The 24,838-nt window shown below is 38.5% G+C and overlaps 1 protein-coding gene across 12 annotated transcripts in view; it reads right to left on the minus strand.

Annotated features, from left to right (window-relative positions):
- PHTF2 (putative homeodomain transcription factor 2) overlaps nucleotides 1-24,838 on the minus strand; it is a 159,056-nt gene that overhangs the window by 116,105 nt on the left and 18,113 nt on the right. For 9 of the 12 annotated variants that reach the window (XM_077994533.1, XM_077994528.1, XM_028844773.2 and 6 more), the window contains one exon: nucleotides 2,455-2,534. The exons of 2 other annotated variants lie outside the window; for them this stretch is intronic. In XM_077994533.1, the coding sequence (XP_077850659.1) occupies nucleotides 2,455-2,499 (45 nt within the window). In that variant the 5' untranslated portion in view covers nucleotides 2,500-2,534. Of the gene's footprint in view, nucleotides 1-2,454; nucleotides 2,535-24,838 lie in introns of those variants that run through there. One more of the 12 variants, NM_001258132.1, reaches the window with a different exon arrangement.

Here is a 24,838-nt window from a genome sequence, read left to right on the forward strand (position 1 = left end):
CCAGTATTCCATCAAAAGCCATTAGGATGAGGAGTGGGACTCCTCATCTTTGAAACTTTGGTTTCAGAACCACTGAGCTATAAAGATTTTAAAATGATTGCCTCTGGGGGAGCAAAACTCAAAGACTACGTAAGGATAGGGATGGATAGTATTGCAGGCTGCCTTTTTTTTTTTTTTTTGCAATAATCCTTGAAACACTAATCTTTCAACATATTCACATGTATTTCTTCAATAAAATTAAATTTAAAAGCAAAAGGAAAAAATAGAGCAAATCAAATCCAGTTAATGGTTCTGGCAACTCCCTAATTTTTGTGATGAGCCTGGGCAACATGGCAAAACCCCGTCTCTACTAAAAATACAAGATCTAGCTGGGCATAGTGGCACATGCCTGTAGTCCCAGCTACTTCGGAGGCTGAGGTGGGAAGTTCACTTGAACCCAGGAGGTCAAGGATGCAGTGAGCCGTGATTGTGCCACAGCACTCCAGACTGGGTTAACAGAGTGAGACCCTGTCTTAAAAATAAATAAATAAATATATAATAGAATATGTGATTACATTTGCTAGTATATTTTATGACATTTCTTATAGTTGCTCTGGAGAATATTTTGGTTGCATGTATCCAAAGCTGCCAGGTAAATGACCCTTGGATAAGAGGGTCATTTCAGTTACAGGGCTAACTTCAGTTACAGGGCTAACTGAATCTGAGTATAATATTTCACACCCTCTGATCCCAAGAAAGGTCAGTCAACCAGGTATGTTCTATAAATGATCTTCAGTAAACTCTAAAGTGTTTAATGTAAAAAGCCAAACAGAGAAAAATTTTATTAGGTAGAAATTAGAAAAGAGAAAAACTTTCAAAGATACAGACAGGAAAATGTTTAAAGTTTTCTTTGTTTTGTTTTCCTTAATTTACAATTTTATTTAGCTCTTTAGCTAAGCAGACTGATTTTTAACTTGACTGGAAGTTTAAAAGTTTAAAAGGAGGCACTAAAAAACACAGAAGACAATTAATAGTATATTGATATCAATACTTCCAATAAAGTACCTCATATGAAAAATGTAATTATATACCCGTGTCATGTTCTACCCAGAAAACAAATAACACATCTAAAAACAGACCATAATCCCATGCCAGCTACTAAGGGAGGTTTAGGTAGGAGGATCACATGAGCCCAAGAGGTTGAGGCTGCAGTGAGCCATGAGTGTGCAACTGCACTCAAGCCTGGGTGACACAGTGAAACCCTGTCTCAAAAAATATTCTTAAAAAAGGCCATATTCTTAGGTTTGTCTAACTTTTAAAATTACTTTTAAAATTAGTAATTTTAAAATAACTTATTTTCAATTGAACAATATTTTAAAATCATCTGTTTGGCTGGGCGCAGTGGCTCATGCCTGTAATCCTAGCACTTTCAGAGGCTAAGTGAGGCGGGCAGATCACCTGAGGTCAGGAGTTCAAGATCAGCCTGACCAACATGGCGAAACCCTGTTTCTACTAAAAATACAAAAATTAGCCAGGCGTGGTAGCACATGTCTGTAATCCCAGCTACTTGGGAGGCTGAGGCAAGAGATCGCTTGAACCCAGGAGGCAGAGGTTGCAGTGAGCTGAGATCATGCCACTGCACTCCGGCCTGGGTAAGAGAGAGACAGACTCCATCTCAAAAAAAAAAAAACGTGTGTTTTTTCTACCATATAAGAAAAGCTTTAAATGTATCATTATATTTTGTTAACAGACACCTGAAAAATAAGGTATCAAAATGTTTTAAAATGTGAAAACAAATATAATTCACTATGTACACAAAAGATCTAAGGTATTACACGAAACAATGTAAATTTTAAAGAATATAAACAACACTCATTAGGAGTAAACAGTTTACTGTATTGTCAAAAATGCCTATATTCTTTTGGACTTTATAAAGAAAAACATTACATCGGTAAAGCTTATTTTGAAATATATGAGATGATACAGCTATTTAAAGTAGGTATGACAATCCTAAAACATCAAAATAAACACTTCAATATTTCAGGTTGTAAAACAGAGTCCCCAAAACTTTATTTTACTGAAGAATTCAGCTACTGAATTGTAACTCACAAGAAACAAATTAAAAACTGTTGATACATAATATATAACTGTTGTTACATAACAGCTCTGCTAATCTTGCTCTTAGAAAATTAAAGAAAAATGTTAATGCTTGTATAAAATGCTAATTTTATCCACTTCTGGAGATTTGCATTATATTATAATTAATCTAGCTACTTTGCTATTGTAGAGTAAAAAGTAGAGAAAAAATATTTTTCAGCATCATCTTTCCCATTTATTTAGAAGTAAAATAAGTACAAGGAAAATAAAAATAATCTTCCTTTTCCACTCAAAATCCTAACATCTATAGCATGAAATAAACATATATTTTTGAAATTAAAACATTTAGAAAGCTAAAAGTTTTGACTATCAACTTACCTTCTTTTGATACCAGACTATAGCATCTGTGACTTTGGACGCCATTTATTCCACTGAAATCACACATTGGTCATTTTAGGCTGTGCAAGAGAGAAAAACATACAAATGACTTTGTTTCCACCTTCCAAAAGGAGACAGAACAGCATGCAGACATAGCACTCTGGTTACTTGCAGAGCAAGGGGTGTATGACGAGACTTATATTACACCCTTCCTCATTACTATTTTAGCAACAGGTTCTCTTAAGTAAACAAAAATCAGTTGCCACAATAAAAGAAAGTTCTATTTACGTGAATAAATAACACTTGTTTTCTTACAAAATAGGTTGAATTGTCTTTTAAAAAATATTTTACATAAATTTCAGAATTTCCTAGGTTATACCAGAAACTTTGTACATCTACAAATCCACATACAAGAAACCAATTAATTCAATCAGTAATGTAGTTTTTTTCTAAAAACCAGTGTCAGTTACCGTTGCTAAAGGATGGCTTAATAGAGATGACAGAATTTATAATGACATTTAATTTTCCCTGATACTCAGTAAACACAAAACTGAATTAAAATAACCCAAGAAGCCAAAAAGTATTTATGTTAAATACTAAGCCAATATTAGAGTTAATACACAGGAATAATTAACACTAAAGACTTCCCAGATATCACAGCTTGCTAACTGTCATTTAAGTAATTATGACAATCCTCAAAGATCAAATAAACACTTTAATATTTCAGTTTATAAAATACAGTCCCTAAGTTTATTTTATTGAAAAAATTAAGCTACTGAATTGTAACTTACAAGAAACAGATTAAAACAGTTGATATGTTATATAACTGCAAATCTCTTTTAAAAATAATTAAACTAAGACAAATACCAAAAACCATTTCATAAGCATCTTTTCTGTATTTGTCTAAAACAGGATTGGTACTAAACTTAATGATTCTTTAACCCTAGACGTTATTTGAGACTGATTCCCATCAACTCCAGAATACTATTTTAGTCATAAGATGACACTGGCATAGAGGGTACTTCTAGTCTAGTGTTAAGGATTAGCCTAGAACAGGTTCAAAAGCAGTTATTGGCCCCAGAACTCATTACAAACCAGGATCATCCAAGGCCACACAGGATGATCTCAGGAAAATCCTGGAAGTAAAGCACCCTGCTGAGCCAATCCTAGTACATACAGATCTCCAACTGTAGAAACACTACTACTAGTTTGCCTCAGTAAACAAAGTACCGGAGGTTTGATATATCACTCTTGGGAGCATGCATGTTTTTTGAGCATATTAAGATTCAGATACAATAAAAATTATCAGCAAGTTCAGATGTTTAGATGATAAACCTCTAAAATTTAAAGCAGAATTTATTTAATGCCTGTATTTTTGACAGTGTTATAAACCAAATTATTTTATAACCTTTCCTAAGATATTAGTGACTCTAACTGATCAAATTCAAGCAAACTATGTTTTGAAATCCCTGACAAACCGCCTAACATAATGGAAAGAAAAGAAGGATACAGTCAAAAGACCTGAATTCAAATATTAGCTCCACTATCTATTACGTAAAATTGAAGAAGTCACTGAATTTCTCTCAACCTGTTTCTTTCACTTATAAACTAGAAATAACTGTACCTCCCCATCCCTTATAGGATCTTTGTGACCAATAAATAATATACATAAGATGCCTGCCACAGTCCAGGACATGCAGTAGGTTTTCAATTACAATTATTTTTATCATCAATTTTCACATAAAAAATTCCCCAATCTGGGAACTAGAAAGTATTTATATTTCCTTTTTTAAACATAGCAGTTTAAAGAGAAATACATGCAACCAGTTTTTGTTCACACTGAAAATAAAAACAGCTACCCAATTATCATAAGGTTACAATGTCAATTCTCAATTACATACACATGGATTATTTACAGATTTCAAAGTTCACCTCCACTAATTTCTCAGTCAGGTGTGGCTACCTTTATTTCTCTCACGAGGGTTTTTTGAGGAAGCTTTCCCTTACTGACTTAAAATTTCCCATTTTTGTTTTTCTGTCCTGGAAGCCTTTGAGTATGATTTATTAACTTTAACCACATTATATCCCAGAGGTTTTCCCCACTGATTTTGCTAGGGGACTATTCAATAGACATTACACCCTCATTATATTTGTTTGTCATGACAACTGTAAATGCTTTCCAGATTGGTTATAACCTGTCCCCTCAAGCAAAGTATGAAAAACGGTACAAAAAGATGAGAATATCAACTTTTCACTTACCCTCTTTTCACTTTACCCAATCTTTATTGACAAATATTCCAGATTATCTAACAAAATAAAGATCCTCTTTCCTAACCCCCTAACAATGTAAATAATATACATTTCATATACAAAATGTGAAAGGATTTTATCAGTCTATTAAACATATCAGATATTTAATATATTTAGGGAATATTTAAACATTCACATATAAATAATAGTTTTTTTAAAAAAAGAAAAAGCTCAAATGAAAGTGAGAAAAATACTGCCTGCCTCACAAGAAAATAATCGCAAAGACTTTATATCTATATATTTGGTTTACCTAGCTACACTTAGATAAATACCAAAAATCTAACAGCATTCTAGTTATATAAAGTGTTCTAAATATTTTAAACTATATTTATTTGGGTCTATAGAAATAAAAATTCAACGAATTTTCTTTTTTTAAAACAAAAACAAAAACAAAAAACCTTTCTTCAGTAATGGTGATTTTCTGTGCAAACTCATTTAATAGTTTTTCCATTGTGTCAACAACCTTTCAGTCAAACTGAATGGCTCATACCTATTTTTAAAACAGGTTTTATAGCATGCTGAGATAGATTTCTGAACTGGATATCTGACAAAGCACACTCAAAGATACCCAAATTACACGTGGGTATAAACAACATGGATTAATAAGTCAAGTTATTTCATGAATAATGAAGATTATTTCTAAAGCCTTTCCAAGTTATTTGATTCTATGATAGTACAGGAATACAGTTTTATAGTCTCTACCATCATGATAGCTCAGATTTAATGTTAAATTATCATATTAAAGTTTATTTACAGAAAAAAAGCAAAAAAACTTACTGGGGACCTTTACTAGAGGATCTTAATCTTTTTTGATCAACTGATCTGATACAAGCATGGGTATTATGATGCATAATACTTTTTTATTTAGAAATAATCTAATCCTAAAACCATAGGGCTAACTGCAGGCATGATATTGGGCGGTTAACTCTAAGCTAATACTATCCTTGACACAGATTTAATTATCACACCTTAACAAAATATCTGAAATTCTTTTTTTATTTTTATTTTTTGCTTTTTTTTAATTATACTTTAAGTTTTGGGGTACATCTGCAGAACGTGCAGGGTTGTTACACAAGTATACATGTGCGATGGTGGTTTGCTGCACCCATCAACCCGTCATCTACACTGGGTATTTCTCCTAATGCTATCCCTTCCTGAGTCCCCCACCCCGACAGGCCCCAGGGTGTGATGTTCCCCTCCCTGTCTCCATGTGTTCTCATTGTTCAACTCCCACTTATGAGTGAGAATACACTGTGAATGATGGTTTCCAGCATCACCCATGTCCCTGCAAAGGACATGAACTCACCCTTTTTTATGGCTGCATAGTATTTTGTTTATCCAGTCTATCATTGATGGGCATTTGGGTTGGTTCCAAGTCCTTGCTATTGTGAATAGTGCCACAATAAACATACGTGTGTATGTGTCTTTATTTACTGTATTGATTTCCACACAAATGCCAAAGACCAGGGTGGTGGGAAAAGATGAGTACAGAACAGATGGTATGTTAAGTCTGCCTCTACGGAATCTCAATCAAATACAGTTGAACAACATGGGGGGTAAGCTGCACTGGTCCGCTTATATGTGGATTTTTTTCAATAAAAGTTATACCAAGTGTGCCTGCTACTCCTGCCTCCCCTTTTACCTCTTCTGCCTCTGCTATCCAGGAAGGCAAAACCAACTGCTCCACTTCTTCAACCTATTCAATGTGAAGATGACAAGGATGAAGACCTTTATCATGATCCACTTCCACTTAAGGAATAGTAAATATATTTTCTCTTCTTCTTCTTTTCTTTTTTTTCCAGATGGAGTTTTCACTCTTGTTGCCCAGGCTGGAGTGCAATGGTGTAATCTCGGTATGATCTTGGCTCACTGCAACCTCTGCCTCCCAGGTTCAAGCGATTCTCCTGCTAGCTGGGATTACAGGCATGTGCCACTACATACAGCTAATTTCGTATTTTTAGTAGAGACAGGGTTGCTCCATGTTGGTCAGGTTGTTCTCGAACTTCTGACCTCATGTGATCCTCCCATCTCGGCCACCCAAAGTCCTGGGATTACAGGTGTGAGCCACTGTGCCCGGCCTATTTTCCCTTCTTTACAATTTAATAACACTTTTTCTCTAGCTTACTTTATTGTAATTATACAGTACATAAACCTATAACATATAAAATATGTATTACCTGTTTATGTTATTAGTAATACTTCCTGTCAACAGTAGGCTATTAGTAGTTAAGTTTTGGGGTATTCAAAAGTTATAGCCAAATTTTCCACAGCACAGGGGTCAGTACCCCAACCCTCAATTGTTCAAGGGTCAACTGTATAATAATGCCCGTGAGTATTCTTTGCACAAATACGGTCTCCCACATTGTCAGATTTTTAACCAATCCCCATGTTACAAAAATTATATCAAATACTATACAATGTTACAATGTACATCTCTCATTATCTGAACCAAAATTCTCTGTTCTGGCATGACTCTAACTAGGCTCAGAAAACAATGTATTTCCACCTCTGACACTTTGCCTGTGTTATTATTATTCCTATTCCATCCTTTTCTCCACTCAATACATCCTTCTAAATCAGCTCAAATCCTACTCCTCCAAGATGAAGCTTTCTTTTTTTTTTCGTTTTTTTTTTTTTTTTTTTTTTTGAGATGGAGTTTTGCTCTCATTGCCCAGGCTGGAATGCAATGGTGTGATCTCGGCTCAATGCAAGCTCCACCTCCCGGGTTCAAGCAATTCTCCTGTCTCAGTCTCCTCAGTAGCTAGGATTACAGGTGCCCACCACCACGCCAGGCTAATTTTTGGTATTTTTAATAGAGACTGGGTTTTACCATGTTGGCCAGGCTGGTCTCGAACTCCTGACCTCATGTGATCCGCCCGCCTCAGCCTCCAAAAGTACTGGAATTACAGGCATGAGTCACCACACTCGGCCAGCTTTCATTTGGACTAAAAAATGCTGAAGCTTAATGTCTCTCTTCTAGCACCAATATATGCTCAAAAATCTGTAATTTAAATAGAAATGTAAAGCAATATGTGATCACACAGGTCACTTGGTCATATATAAATACTCTTAAAGAAAAAATGTGGCATCAGTCTTTCTTTGTCTCTAAGTACTCAGTACACTGTAATATATGGTAAAGGAAGTACAGCAGATAAAAAGCAATGACTAAGCATCAAGAGGACTGGGTTCTAGATCCAAGTTCTGATACTAAGAGCTGTGTGCTCTTGAATAAGTACTGAGTTCTCTGGACCTCAGTTTTTTCCAAGTGCCATCTAGCCAAATATTCCACAACTCAACAAAGGTTAAATAACAATTGTGTGAAAAGAAAGAGTTCAGAGCAGTCTGAGCCATGTGAGGTATGCAAGCACAGACATGTGAGTATAGGACTTCAGTCAAGCCCCTACACCCAAGCCTGGGGGGCAACTGTTTAAAGTCATTCCTTCCTGACTAGCTGCCTCACTCATTTATCTTCATGTTTCTGGAATTTGTGATACAAAGTACAATGTATAGCAAATCAACAGTTTATGTTATTTTAACATAAATTCTCAGTAAACAACTCAGGAACTGCTTCTTCTTTCCCTTTAAAAGAAAAAAAATCTTTTTTTTTTTTTTTTTTTTTTGAGACAAAGTCTCACTCAGTTGCCCAGGCTAGAGTGCATGGCACGATCAGGGCTCACGGCAGCTTCGACTTCCCAGCTCAAGTGATCCTTCTGCCTCAGCCCCAAAAGTAGCTGGGACTACAGGCATGTACCACGATGCCTGGCTAATTTTTTTGAATTTTAGTAGACATGAGGTCTCACTATGTTGCCCAGGCTGGAAAAATCCACTTTGAACTGCTGCTAATCAGAGAGTATATTCAGAGCAACTCAAATCTGTGCTCCCAGTTGCAATCCTCAAGCTTGATTCAAATAAACCCTCTGCTTATATTAATTTTGTTTCAGCTTCTTCCTCTCAGGTCACCAATTCCAATAATGTACAGAAGTTCCTCTGAATTCTTACTAACACACCCAAAAACATTAATATTACTTCTTAAAAGTGTTACATATATGGAATTTAACATAGTAGAAACTGTTAGACTAAATAAAAAATATCCATTTATTTTGTTTTTAGAGACAGGGTCTCGCTGTCACCCAGACTGAAGTGCAGTGGCTTGATCATAGCTCACTGTAACATCAAACTCCTGGGCTCAAGCGACTGTCCTGCCTTAGCCTCCCGAGTAGCTAAAGTTGCATGCCACCAAACTGGGCTATTTTAAAATTTTTTTGTAGAGAGAGATGGAGTCTCACTATGCTGCCCAGGCTGGTCTTGAACTACTGTCCTCAGCAATCTTCTTACCTCAGCCTCCAAAAGTGCTGGGATTACAGGTATGAGCCACCACACTGGGCCCTAAAGAGCTTTTAATTTGTTAAAAGTAGTTTATATAAATCTCTTCAGGCCCTCATATTATTATTCCATTCCAACAACCTTGTATCATTCTCTGCTGCTTACAAAATAAAATCCACAAGTACTGTATTTAGACTCTCTACAATCTGACCTTAATTGTCCAACATTATTGCTCATCATCTTCTCATACAACTTGTTTCAACCATCCCATCCTTTCAACATTTTCTACCTCTGTGCCAAAATTAACACTTCTTTTTCTAAAACAAGGAAGATTGTGACAAGACCTCCAAAATTTCACTTTCTCCATATGTTTCTCCCAAATTCTTCCATTCAATATTTCTCATCCTGTTCTGTGTTCCCCTTACAGTAGCATCCCCTTTATCCAAGGCTTTGCTTTCCACATTTCAGTTACTGCAGTCACTGCAGTACAGTAAAATAAGATATTTGGAGACAGAGAGAGACCAAATTCACATAACTTTTCATTAGAGTATACTGTTATAACTGTTCTATTTTATTATTTGTTATTATCTATCTCTTACTTGCAGCAGTCCCCAACCTTTTTTAGCACCAGGGACTGGTTTTGTAGAAGACAATTTTTCCATGGCCAGGGTGGGGAGATGGTTTTGGGATGATTCAAGAGCATTACATTTATTGTATACTTTATTTCTATTATTATTACATTATAATATATAATGAAATAATTATTCAACCCACCATAACGCAGAAATCAGTGGGAGTCCTGAGCTTCTTTTCCTGCAACTAGATGGTCCCATCTGGGGATGATGGGAGACAGTGACACCCAAAGTGTGTTATGTCCAGTCTATTCCATAATCTCATTTTGGTTGCTGTCAACTATACTACAGAAAACCCTGCTTCACAAAGATAGGATGATAGAAATGGAAACAGACTTTTCAGTGTTTTTGTGGCAAGGACAGTCCGCCTTGACTTTAATCCAGAATGTATGGAGATTTGAAGTTGTCTCAAACATACTTTTAAGGCTACCATCATGTGCGACCTTAATCAGTTGATCCTCTTCTAGCATGGACAAAGTCGATACAGTTGGCTTATTCACAAACAGGTTGCAGATCCATTACTTCCCAGTTCGGGGGTGTTTTCTGGTTGGGAAGTAATGCTCAAACTCTTTTGAAAGCTGAGATAGGTGATAATGCACCAGCTGGGAGAAAGAAGCTCCTGGCTCAGTCTCTCTCAAAATCTCTGCTAATGTTTGAAACATGTCAAAAAAATCCCTCAATGTTCACTCGTCACCCCCATAATTCCAGTATGGCTTTGAATGCAGCCACTTTATCTACTGACTTGAACACATTTGTCGTTCTCCCCTGAAGTCACAAGCTGAGTTCTTTGAGCAGGCTGAATATGTCACACAAATTAAGCAAGTTTTGTGATCCATTCTGTGTCACTGAAATGTGCTGCCAGTGATAACAATTTTTCTAAAAATAAAAAGCCAGGCACGGTGGCTCACGCCTGTGGTCCCAGCACTCTGGGAGGCCGAGGCGGGCAGATCACGAGGTCAGGAGATTGAGACCATCCTGGCCAACAGGGTGAAACCCCGTCTCTACTAAAAATACAAAAAATTGACTGGGCATGGTGGCGGGTGCCTGTACTCCCAGCTAATCGGGAGGCTGAGGCAGGAGAATGGCATGTACCCGGGAGGCAGAGCTTGCAGTGAGCCAAGATCGCGCCACTGCACTCCAGCCTGGGGGACAGAGCAAGACTCTGTCTCAAAAAAAAAAAAAATCTCTGGAGAGACCTTGTAACTCAAAACCTCTGGCCACTGATCTACCTTTAGAAAGCCATCTTACTTCTGTGGATAAGAGAAGCTGTGTGTGCTCTGCATCCATTTCCTCACAGAGCTGCACAAACAGACATAAACTAAAGGCATGTACTTTAATGTGGTTGATAATTTTAATCACATCCTGAAAATGTTGGTTAAGTTTGGGTGACATTTTGTGCCTAGTCAGCATTTCTCTATGGATGACACAGTGCGTAGACACGCATGCAGAAGCAACCTCTTTGACCGAAGTAGTGAAACCAGAAAGCTGTCCAGTCATGGCAGCCACTCCGTTCATGTATATACCAACACAAAATCACCAAATCAGTTCTACAGCTGTGGTACTGGTTGGCAACAAAAGGGCACATAACATATCCTCATGCACATCCTCCTGAGAAGTATATGACACAAAAACAAGCACTACGGCCTTGTTGTCAACATCAGTAGACTTGTCAACCTGGATTGCACACCATGGTGACTCATTAATCCTAACAATTGTGCCTCAATATCCTCTATTTCATCAAAGCATCTAGTTATGGTAATAGCTGAAAAAGGAACATGTGCCACCTTCTGAACTGCAGCCTCTCCTAAAAGTTCATAACAAATGTCCTTAACAGCAAGCAGGCAGGATCAACTCTTCACCAATAGTAAACAGCTTCTTAGCTTTAGCAATACTGTTAGCCACTAAGAATAATGCTCTCAGTGCAGACACATTTGATGAAGTGGTGGCCTTCCATAATTGCTTCTGTTCTTCAGGTTCACGTTTTTTTCTTCTGAAAAACTCCAAAGCCTTGTCTTTTAATGCAGGATAAGTGGTCTCCATGTGACAACGCAGTTTTGAAGGTTTCATGGCTTTGTTGGATAGCTAGTCACCACATATACAAAGCAGGCCTGGAGAATGTGAATCACCTGTTGCAATGAACCCATAATTTAAGTGGGACTCTTGGTATTCTTTTAAATGCAGCTTTCTTTTTGTTGGCAGTCTTACAGTCTTCTGCTGTCTCATCATTGGGTCTTCCCCCTTTACAAAGAAGCTCTCTAGTAATGTTTTGTTATTTACTCATTTTGGCTAAGGCTAGCTTGTGGGCTTAACCAAATCTGTGACTGAGGTAAGTGCAGTGTGAGAAAGACGTGTGGATGGACAAGGTAAGTAATATATAATAGGTGAGCCATGCATGGACTAAAATTAAGTGTTGGATTCTGACTTAAAGCCTGTCACCAGATACAGCTGTAAAAATGAAGCACTCAACTCACTGATAGGTTTTGATATGAGTCTGCAAGCAATTTATTTATTGCGGTCTCTGTGCAGTCAAACCTCTCTGCTAATGTTAATCTGTATTTGCAGCTGCTCCCCAGTGCTAGCTAGCATCACTGTCTCAACTCCACCTCACACAATCAGGCATTAGATTCTCATAAGGAGCATGCAACCTAGATCCCTCACATACAGTTGAGAACAGGGTTCGCACTCTTATGAGAATCTAATACCGCTGCTGAGCTGACAGGAGGCAGAGCTCAGATGGTAATGCAAGTGACTGGGGGCAGCTGTAAATACAGATGCAGCTTCGCTCACTTGCCCACCACTCACCTCCTGTTGTGCAGCCCACAGTTCCTGCCAGGTTGCAGACCAACTGGTTGGGGACCCTGTCTTACTGTACCTAATTTATAAAATAAACTTTATCATAAGTATGTATATGCAGGAAAAAACATAGCAAATATAGGTTTGGTACTATCTGTGGCTTCAGGTTTCCATTGGGGATCTTGGAATATAACCCTCACAGATAAGGGGGACTGCTATATACTTAATATATTGTTTTATATAGACTTTAGTGTACTTTTCTGTTTGTGCCCCTACCTCCCACCTATACGTTCTTTGAGAGTAGTCCAATGTCTTTATTATCTCTGAATTTTCCTAAAACTTTTCGCCTATATTAAACACAAATATTTACAAATCAAATTAAAAAGTTGCCAACCAAAGTACCACCACAGACTAATTAATTTAAGGGCTAGAATTGAAAACTCTACCTGTCCAACTCCTGTACTCCCCCAACACGCACATAAACAAACATACTTTTTCATAACATTAAAGGGTACAAAGATATCATGAAGTATAATAAATATGGTTGGTTTATTTACTGATCTGTCACTCAGTCACCAATATGTAAGATTTAAAAGGTTTTATATATTGCAAATCTAAAAGGTCCAATGAAAGTACGTTAAAGTCTAGTCTAACACCATTCCTAAATGCTAAAGTTAAATATAACTCAGCTGCCTTCTCCACAACCAAAACAAGACATTTTTAGACCTTGAAAACTGGGAACAAAGTTGCTCTGCCCTTAAAAGGGTAATAAATGCTAAGGTTCAAATCACATCTTTCATATTGATACAAAAGCTAAACAAAAAGAATGCAATCTCCTACTAGTTTCAGGGCTCCTACTTTGTAATCATGTGACCTATAAATTATTACAAGTTATAGGAACAATTTTAATTCTTCATCTGGAATGAGGATAATATTTCATGGAAATGTTTGGAAGAATAAACACCACATGTTTTATGGTCAAAGTTGTAATTTTAAACGAAATGCAAAATAAGGTCTAATAAACAGCTATACATTTTCTATTATACCTGTCATAAAATGAGTATCTGTAATTTTTATTTTCCTTAATGGAACCAATGCATAGTCTGTGTACTTTGGGCTAGAAGATGATACATAATCTAAGAAGAAAAACTACAGGCAAGTAACATCTCTCTAAACCTGTACTAATAAAAGTGTTTTGTGCTGTTACAAAATCTAAGTGAATTCCTATATCTATAATCTCTTTGTTAGGAGACAGGATCTCACTCTGCCACCTAGGCTGGAGTTCAATGGTGAAATCATAGTTCACTGTAGCCTCAAACTCCTGGGCTCAAGAGTTCCTCCACCTCAGTCTCTCGAGTAGCTGGGACTAAAGGTGGACAGCATCACGCCTGGCTAATATTTTTTTATTTTTTTGCTTTTTGTGAGGCCGGGTCTCACTTTGTTGTCCAGGCTAGTCTCAAACTCCTGACTTCAAGCAATCCTCCTGCCTTGGCACCCCAAAGTGCTAGGATTATAGGCGTGAGTCACCACGACCAGCCTAGAGTTACAATTTTTTTTTTTTTTGAGATGGAGTCTTACCCTGTCACCCAGGCAGGTGTGCAGTGGTGCAATCTCGGCTCACTACAACTGCTGCCTCCTGGGTTCAAGCAATTCTTGTGCCTCAGCCTCCCAAGTAGCTGGGATTACAGGTGCATGCCACCACACCCAGCTAATTTTTGTATTTTTAGCAGATAGTACCAAACATACATGTTGCTATCTTTTTCCTACATAAATTTTGTATTTTGAATTTTTAGGGTTTCACCATGTTGGCCAAGCTGGTCTTGAACTCTTGACCTCAAGTGATCTGCCCGCCTCAGCCTCCCAAAGTGTTGGGATTACAGGCGTGAGCCACTATACATGGCCTAGAGTTATAATCTTGATACTAACCACAAAGCCCTCTGCAGAATTTCCTGATGGGTACAACCAACCCACCTGATATGTCTTTTAAAGCAACTTTTTAAATTTCAGGGTTTCTTAACTTCAGTATTACTATTACCAACCAAAGTACAACCACAGATGAATTAATTTACTCTACCATTCCTTGAGCATTATTTGGGTTTTTTGTTATTTTGTTAAGTACTTAAATGTCCTTTAAATAGCTAATTATAATGTACTGGCTTTTTCTTTTATTTGACTGCTGTGCTGCTTAGAAAAATCAGTAATGAAATATGATCCATTTAAATGGTTTAACTTCCTCATTTACTCAGAGGAAAGTTTTACCACCAACCTATCAGGCTCAATTCAAACATGGACATGTTATTACTCGTTTTCAGCAGAAACATTCTAAATTAGTGTTCCAGGTACTCTTTATCAAAATAATAATGGATTAAATGATATCTAAATGGCTTAAAGAGTTAACAGACCTTAAAAATGACTTAGAGATTAAAATTTGCTAACAATACCTCATCATCAAAAATACTACTGAGGCTGGGCTCAGTGGCTCGCACCTGTAATCCCAGCAATTTTGGAGGTTAAGTCGGGCGGATCATGAGGTCAGGAGTTCAAGACCAGCCTGGTCAATATGGTGAAACCCTGTCTCTACTAAAAGTACAAAAAGTAGCCGGGCATGGTGGCACATGCCTGTAATCCCAGCTACTCGAGAGGCTGAGGCAGGAGAATTGCTTGAACCTGGGAAGCAGAAGTTGCAGTGAACCAAGATCACACCATTGCACTCCAGCTCTGGGTGACAGAGCAAGACTCTGTCTTGAATTTAAAAAAAAAAAAATGCAATTAAATAAAATTTGAACATTGCTTTAGAGATGTTTCAGCCACTATCTAATCATTTAAAAAAATATTTACTGAACATTTACTAACAATGCACAGTAATCGACCCTGAGGATACAACAGTGTACAACAAACAAGATGGCTGCCCTGATGAAACCTGCATTGCACAGAGAAGATACGAAATGATCAAGACTTGTGTTGAGGAAGTGCCCTAAACAAACACGGAGATGACTGGGACTGGATGGGATACTTTTGGAAAGGATGGCTAACAAGGTCCCCTCTCAATACTCTGAATTGAGATCTGAAGGATAACAGCCAGCTATGCTAAGAATTAAGAAAAGGACATTTCAGGCAGCAGGAAGAGCAAACACAAAGACCTTGGGACACAAATGGCAGTGGTTCAAGATAAAGTCTGAGAAGGAGATAGGAGGCATCAGGTCATAGATGCCATAGCAAGTAATTTTGTTATAAATAAAACAGAAAGTAATTGAAGTGATCCCAGCAGAGCAGTGACCATCCAATTTCCAAAAGACCATTCTTATTGTGGCACAGAGAATGAACAGGACTGCAAGGCTCAGAGTGGAAGTTGTGAGGCTAGTTAACAAAGTATGATCACAGTTCCACGCAAAAGAAGAGGATATAGTGGGCTCAGAGGCAAGTAGTATAGATGGACTAGAGGTAGTTTTGAGTCATATGTATGGGTAAAATCAACAAAATCTAGGAATAGACTGGGATGGGGCAGGTTGAGGGAGGGATTAAGAAGAAAAGAATCTAGGTTTTTGGCTTAAACCATTTTCTGAGACAGAAAAAAACAATGGTTATGAAAGGAAACACAAAAATTTAGTTTGTGGCCTGTTAAGTTAACCATAGCTACAAAACATAAAAATAGAGAAGTCAAAGAAGAAATAAACTAAACAGAGGGGTAAGAGTTTATTTATTTATTTATTTATTTTTGAGACAGGGTCTCACTCTGTTACCCAAGCTAACGTGCAGTGGAGCAATCATGGCTCACTGCAGCCTGAACCTCACCAACTCAAACGATCCTCCTGCCTCAGTCTCCCAAGTAGTCAAGACTACAGGTGCACACCACCATGCCCGGCTAATATTTTTTTTTTTCCCGCACTATGTTGCCCTGGGCTTAAGCAATCCTCCCACCTCAGCCTCACAAAGTGCAGGGATTACAGGCATGATGAACCATCATTCCCACCTGAGATTTTTTTTTAAGATGCAGAATCATAAAGAGTATGATTTCATTTTACCAAATAAATAGACACAGTGGGCCGAGGCTGCACCACTGCATTCCAGCCTGGGTGACAAAGCAAGATTCCGTCTCAAAAAGAATAAGTAAATAAAAATAAAATGAAAATAAAATATTAATTTAATTTTCCATGAATTCTAAGAAAAGAAAATGAAAACTGGAAGAACTCACGAACTTCAGGTGTCTTGCCACAAGAGTTATTTAGGTCTTAAAACATCCTCCTAACATTTAGAAAAAAGTTTCCTTAGCTTATAGAGCCATCAAAACAAAAGAAAAAAGTGACAAAAATCATTCTTTAATAAATCCACAGTGATTTTAACTTTTATCTACATGTTCAACTTTACATTGTATCCATAGCTTCCTGTTATGAAAGCAGACATAATTAACATGCTTACACTTCTCCAAAGATCTCACATTTAGATTTTATTCCACAGCCACCTTTCTCAAAGTTGTTCCATTTTCTTCTGTATTTAAATGGATTTGATGATCACCCCTGATTATTTTAAGATGGCTTTGCCATACCTGAAGTCATTACTATTTAATTTTGTTTCATTTGAGGTTGACTTGATTTAATCATCCAACAGTATTTTTCAAGAAAGGACTGCTATATTCTGTGCTCTTACATGTTAGAGAACGTCTTCATTGCTTCCTGTGTATTTGATTAACCACTTGGTTGGCATGGCAGAGACTGCTAATTGACACCCATTATTCCATCATCCTCTTTGAAAATTGTGCTGGCACACTGCTGCCCAAAATAAAGACCTTTCCTAACCTTTCTTGCAGTTAGATGTGGCCAAGACTAAGTTCTGCTCCAAACACCACCCAAAAGTGTTGGGTAGTACTTGTAGTTGGGAAAAGCCCTTTTGTTCTTTCTCCCCTCCCTTTTCCTGATCTTTTCAATGTTATTTTAATGATGACAGCTCCAGTAGCCACCATGGACAGTGACACTGAGACTAGAAACCAGGTATGTTCATAGATAGGGAAGATCCTGGGTTGCCTTGGGTGAAGCCACCATACTAGTTCTAGACTGACTATTTCTATACTTCTTGTACTCAAGATTATAAATCATTGTAGTTTAAGCCACTGTTATTAGCAGCCAAAACAAATCTATCTGATCCTGTTGGGTATAATACTTCTGGTTCACAAATTCCTACCATCAAAACTTTGTAAACATTTTTCCATTGTCTTCTGGAATTGACAATAACTGAGAAGTTAAAATTCAGCTACCTTGAATTTTTTTCTCTTTGTATAGGTCATGTTTTTCTCTTTCTGGCCAGGATAACAAAATAATTCCCTCCTTATTTCTGAAGTTAAAAACTACTAGGATATGGTCAATTTTAATCATTTCATATTTTTTTCCTAGCATTTAGTGTGCCTGTCAATCTGCAAATACACATTTCATTTCAAAAGCTTTTGTCTGGATTTTATTTCTGAATACTTTTTCTCTTCCATTTGTTGAAGTCTCTATTTTAGGGATATCAGCTATTCTTACCTAGTCTTTTCAGAGTTACTTCTTTCCTTTATTTTTCTCCTATATTTGTAGAGTTGCCATCCTATATTTTTTTTAATCACATTTAATACAGAAACTGCTATCCTCAGCTCCTATTTACTCTGATATCTAAGATTCTGCATGGCAACCCCTAACACCTTTCTCATCTTAGTTGGGTCCATTTTTATTTTTGTGTACACCTGTTTATGCATACACACACAAACTTCAGTTTGAGAATTAGGAACTACTCTTAATCTACTTTTCTACAATCCAACGACACAGAAAAGGAAGAGCTAAAATTGGACTGAGCACAGGCATGGCTGAGGTGTCCTTAAATGTCCTGTACCAAGACTGATCTCCCTAGTGAGGGATCTAGCCTACCTTCATGGGCTTTGGCTCTTGCCCTTAACTCAGAGTACCATTCAAAATGTCAATGCTTGCTGCCTCTGCTGAGGCTCAGTACTGGTATGTAGGGTCTTCTCAAGGATTTTTCCTTGACTTTTTGCTTCCTACTCACCTCCTAGGTCTACTTCTCTAAAAGTATGAATGAGATATCGCAATATTTTGTAGGCTTCCTCTTTCCTTAGTCTTGTTTCTGGGATATGGGGCTGGGATTAGAAGACTTGTCATATACAACTAGTATCTTCTCATTCTTTCTTTACCTTCCACTTTTGAAGTATTTGGTATAAGGCTACAGATACCCCTTTTTTGTCTGCTTCCTTCCATTTCTGCCCTCTTTCTTCAACCCACCATCTACTCTTTCCTTCTTTAAATTGGTTTTAGTGAAGAAAAATTATGTGACCCCACTTAATTTTTACTCAGAAATCTCTAATTATTATTATTATTGTTGTTGTTGTTGTTATTTAGAGACAGAGGCTCGCTCTGTCACCCAGGCTGGAATGCAGTGGCACAATTTTGGCTCACTGCAACCTCGAACTCCTGGGCTCTCAAGTGTTCCTCCTTTCTTAGCCTCTCAAGTAGTTAGGACTACAGTTGTGTGCCAGCCACTATACTCGGCTAACTTTTTTTTTTGTGGGGTCTTGCTATGTTGTCCAGCCTGGTCTCAAACTCCTGGCCCCAAGCAATCTTCCCACCTTGGCCTCCCAAAGTGTTAGGATTAAAGAAGTAAGCCACTGTGCTTGCCATTTTACTTCTTTTAACATTTATTTTTAAAGTACTCAACTCAATTCTTTACATTACTGACTCAATTAAAAAGTTAAATTTATTTGGAAGGCCGAGGCGGGCAGATCACGAGGTCAGGAGTTCAAGACCAGCCTGGCCAACATGGTGAAACATCTCTACTAAAAATACAAAAATTAGCCTGGCATTGTGGCGCACACCTGTAATCCCAGCTTCTCAGGAGGCTGAGGCAGGAGAATTGCTTGAACTCAGGAGGTGGAGGTCGCAGTGAGCCGAGATTGCACCACGGCACTCCAGCCTAGAAGTAAAATTTAAATATTCTAAGATAAGATTCTAAACTAACAACAGCTGCACTTTTACTTCTGCTATTTCTAACAGAAGGAAGTAAAGGGAGGATACCCAGTTTCAATTCTTTTTATAAACTCAAGATACTAAGCAAAAAATGTAAGAGCATAAACTAAGCTCTTCTGTGAATTTGTTACAACTACCTCCAAGAAAAAAAAAACAAAACACAGGATGTATTTTCCCTCCTCAAATCTACTCATCTTTTACTATCTGTTCAATTTTCCAACAAAGAACCCTAGAATCTTTCTTGTTTCCTCCCCTTTCCCACCTCCCACCACTATAAATTCTGTACCTGGCACACAGAAACCGCTCAATAATTATAAAGGAATAAATTAATATAACCTATTTGTCATACCTCCAAACTTCTCTCATATGATCCCTCTCTAGCCCCACTACCATACACCTGGTACAAGCTGATATCTAATACCATGACTACACTAACAATCTATTATTGTTGCTTTACTTTCACTTCTTATCTTTTTAAATTACTGACCTCATCACTTAAAAATCTCTAGTCTCCCACTGCCGAAGAAAAGAATTTAATCAACACTGTATTCAAAACCCTTCTTTTACAATTTGACCATAGATTTATTATTTCTCCAGTCAGTAGCATCTATCATCTCTACTTTGTTCCACAGTTTCAATTACCCGCCCTCCCCAACCTCCCATCCATATACATATCTTACATTCTAGCTACACAGGTTCACAAATATACCATATACTTTCATGCCTGCCTTCTACTCCAGGTAATACTCCTTGTCTAAAATAACTTTCTCCTTGTTCTGATCTATTTGAAAAGTTATCTAAATTCCTTCTAAGGAAATCAAACTGTGAGAACATACAAGCCATGGTGTTCAAATAACTCGACTACTTAGAGTAATTTAAGATTCAGGCCAGGCGCAGTGGTTCACATCTGTAATCCCAGCACTTTGGGAGGCCAAGATGGGCGGATCACGAGGTCAAGAGATCGAGACTATCCTGGCCAACATGGTGAAACCCCATCTCTACTAAAAATACAAAAATTAGCCGGGCATGGTGATGCGCGCCTGTAGTCCCAGCTACTCGGGAAGCTGAGGCAGAAGAATCCCTTTAACCCGGGAGGCAGAGGTTGCAGTGAGCCAAGATCACGCTACTGCACTCCAGCCTGTTGACAGAGCAAGACTCCATCTCAAAAAAAAAAAAAAAGGGTAATTTAAGATTTAAATATTTTTAATTTCAGAGGGTGACATCAATAAGATGACTGACTAGAGATACCCAGCACGCATCCCCCCATAAGAAAGAACCTAGGCATCAAATAAACAGCTAAGATTCAGTTTGAGTGTCAATGGGAGAGTACTGGGGTGCAGCGAGCAACTGGAGATGCAGGTGTGGAGACTGGAAGTCTATGAGGGCAGCATGGAAATACCTGGCCACTGCAGCCCTGTCTCCCCAACCCAGATTGGATCTGCCCAGAGCCAGGAGGGACTTCCCATTTCAGGGAAAAGGTAAGCAGAAGATCCCTACCAGCCCCCACTGCCACTGCAAACACCTACAATCCTTACTACAGGAGAAGCCCACAGTCCTTGCAAGCCTCCAGCCCAGTTTGGAGAGCTGCCAGGAATTCATGCAGCTGCACTGCCCCAGATTAGGAGCACAAGGTGCACACTCCCCTCCCCCATCCATCCACTCCCTGGGAGAAAAGTTGCTGCAGCATGGTGCCATCTTGAGACCAGAGCCACCTCTGGAGCTCACCCTGCTCTGGAGGTTAGTAGCCACTGAATTTCTCTAGCACTGGAGCTCCATCTTCATTCCACCAAACCCACATGGGTGGCTGAACACCACAACCCCAACTATGCAGAGCCAGGGCCCAGGATCGGCTGTGACTCCAGTCCTGCACAGCAGGGAAATCAACCTCCCTTACCCTCCGCTCCCCAACACTCTGCCGCCACTGCCACACTTCCAGTCAGAGGAACAGTCTGGCAGTCCCACCCAAGGCAAACCTGCCCTTGAGCCAGAGAAAACTGCTACATGCCCTCCAAGTGGGAGCGCACCCCCTAAGTTTCTCAGCAGCTGATACATCCCTTGGGCTGGCAGAGAGGCTACACATCTGTACTCAGGTCCTGAGAAACAGCCCTACAGCACTCCCCCACTGCAGATATGCCCTTAGCTCTCCACCTGCAATCAAGGTCTAAGAAACAGTCCTGTCCCTGGGCACAGCAGGTTGCCCCTGGTGGGCATACTCTCAGTCCATCCAAGCAGCCAGGAGCCCACGACTGTACCTGAGAAACAGCCCTGTGGGTCACCTCTGGCAAACATGTCACCTGAGCCCTATGGAGGGCTCACTTCTGAGCCACAACCCTGAGCCAGCCAAGCAGCCCTGTACCCACATGCCAAACCTGAAAAAGTTGTGTGAACCACCCCTAGTAGACAGATTGATTCCCAGGCTGGGCAGCCCTGTGCCTGCTCCTGGACCTATGAAACAGTTCCATGTGGGGCATCTCCCATGCCAGTCAAGAAGTTGTGAAGCCATGTCAAGGGCCTGAGAAATAGCTCTGAGGGCCGTGTATGGTGGACACACTCCTGAGTTCCCTGAGCAGCCTTGTACCCATTTCCCAAACCTGAGAAACAGCCCCACGGGCCATCTACAGCAGATATATCCACAGGCCAGCCAAGCAGAAGAGAAGGGAAAGTTAAGGAAACATATTTAACGAAATAACAGCTGCAAATTTCCCAAATCTTGGGTCCGAGACAGACATCTAGGTCCAGGAAGCTCACTGAACCTCAAATAGATGCAACCCAAATAGGTCCTCTCCAAGGCAAAATATATTCAAATTGTCAAAAGTCAAACACAAAGAAATTCTAAAAGTAGCAAGAGAAAAGCATCAAGTCACATATAAGGGAATTCCCATTAGACTAGTAACAGATTTCTTATAGAACCCTTACAGGCCAGCACAGAATTAGATGATATATTCAAAATATTGAAAAGAAAAAAACTGTCATCCAAGAATATTATATCCAGCAAAGCTATCTCTCAGAAATGAAGGAGAAATAAAATCTTTTATAGACAGGCAAAAACTCTGTAAATTCATCACCACTAAGCCAGCGTTATAAGAAATGCTCAAAGGAGTCTCACAGTTGGAAGTAAAAGGATGATAACCACCATCATAAAAACATGTGAAACTATAAAGAGAAAAGAACTAGAAAGAGAAAAGAACCAAATCTAATTACAGAAAACTACCCAACCACAAAAATAAACAATAAGAGAGGAAAAAAGGAAATAGAAAACAACAAGAAAACAATCAATAAAATGACAGGAGAAGGTCTTGCCTATCAGGAGAGGGCCTCATCTTGAATGTAAACTGATTAAATTCCCCATTTAATCAAAAAGGAGACTTGTCAACAGATACCACAGAAATAATGAACTACGAACAACTTGGGATGAGTGCAGTGGCTCATGCTTGTAATTCCAGTGCTTTGGGAGACCGGGGAGGAAGGATCACTTGATTCCAGGAGTTCAAGACCAGCCTGGGCAACACAGCAAAACTCTATCTCTATATACATATTAGCTGGGAGTAGTGGTGCACACCTATAGTCCTAGCCACTCAGCAGGCTGGAGCAGGAGGATTGCTTGAACCCAGAAGTTTGAGGTTACAGTGAGCTATGATCACACCTGTGCACTCTGGCCTGGGAGAAAGTGAGACCCTGTCTAAAAAAACAAAACAGAACAAAACAAAAAAAATACAACTATACACAAATTTGAAAACCTAGAGAAACTAGATAAATTCCTGGACACATACAACCTATCAAGATTGAACCAGGAAGAAACAGAAAACCTGAACAGACCAATAACAAGTAACCAGATTGAATCACTAATAAAAAGTCTCCCAAGCTGGGTGCGGTGGCTCATGCCTGTAATCCCAGCACTTTGGGAGGTCGAGGCAGGCAGATCACCTGAGGTCTAGAGTTTGAGACCAGCCTGACCAACATGGCGAAACTCCATCTTTACTAAAAATACAAAATTAGCTGGGTGTGGTGGCGCATGCCTGTAATTCCAGCTACTCAGGAGGCTGAGGCAGGAGAATCACTTGAACCTGGGAGGTAGAGGTTGCAGTGAGTCGAGATCATGCCATTGCACTCCAGCCTGGGCCAACAAGAGCAAAACTCCATCTCAAAACAAAATAAAACAAAAGGTCTTCCAAAAAAGAAAAGTCCAGGACTGGATGGCTTCACAGCTGAAGTTTACTGAACCTTTAGGGAATAATTAATATCAATTTTTCTCAAACTATTCCAAAAAATTGAAGCAGAATGATTCTTCCTAACTCATTCTATGAGGCTGGGATAACCGCGAAACCAAAACCAGACAAGAACACAACAAAAAGAAGAAAACTGCAGGCTAATACATTCAATGCACATATACATAAAAATTCTCAACAAAATATTAGGAAGCCAAATCTAACAACACACCAAAAAGATAATACATCATGATTCAGGGGAATTTATCTGAGGAATGCAAGGATGGTTCAACAAATACAAATCAATAAACATCATACATCACACCAATAGAATGAAAGACAAAAACCATATGGTCATCTTGATAGATACAGAAAAAGCATTTGATAAAAGTCAACATTCTTTCATGATTAAAACCTCTCAAATTAGGGATAGAAGGAAAGTATCTCAACATAATAAAGGCGATATACGGCAAACCCAAAGCTAACATCATACTGACTAGGAAAAAGCCAAAAGTGTTTCCTCTGACTACTAGAACAAGAGAAGGACATCTACTTTCACAACTCTTATTCAACATAGTACTGAAAGTCCTAGTCGGAGCAATTAGTCAAGAGAAATAACAGGCAACCAAGTTGAAAAGGAGGAAGTCAAAATGTCTATTTGGAGATGACACAATCTTATATATAGAAAAACCTAAAGACTATACCAAAAACTCTTAGAACTGATAAATGAAATCAGTACAATTACAAGATACAGTATCAATATACACAAATCAGTAGCATTTCTAAACACAAACAACAAACTAGCTGAAAATGAAATCAAAAAAGGTAATCTTATTAACAACAGCAACAATAAAAGAATACCTAGGAATAAATTTAAACAAGGAGATGAAAGACTTCTCCAGAAAAACCATAAACTACTGATTAAAGAAACTGAAGATGACACAAACAAATGAAAGACATCTCATGCATATGGATCAGAAGAATATTGTTAAAGTGACCCCACAACTCAAAGAAATCTACAGAGTCAATGCACATGTCAAAATAACAATTACCTTCTTCACAGAAATAGAAAAAACAATCCTAAAATACATATGGAACCACAGAAGCCTCTGAATAGCTG

This window comes from Macaca mulatta, chromosome 3 (assembly GCF_049350105.2).
Source record: "Macaca mulatta isolate MMU2019108-1 chromosome 3, T2T-MMU8v2.0, whole genome shotgun sequence".
NCBI classification, from domain to species: domain Eukaryota; kingdom Metazoa; phylum Chordata; class Mammalia; order Primates; family Cercopithecidae; genus Macaca; species Macaca mulatta.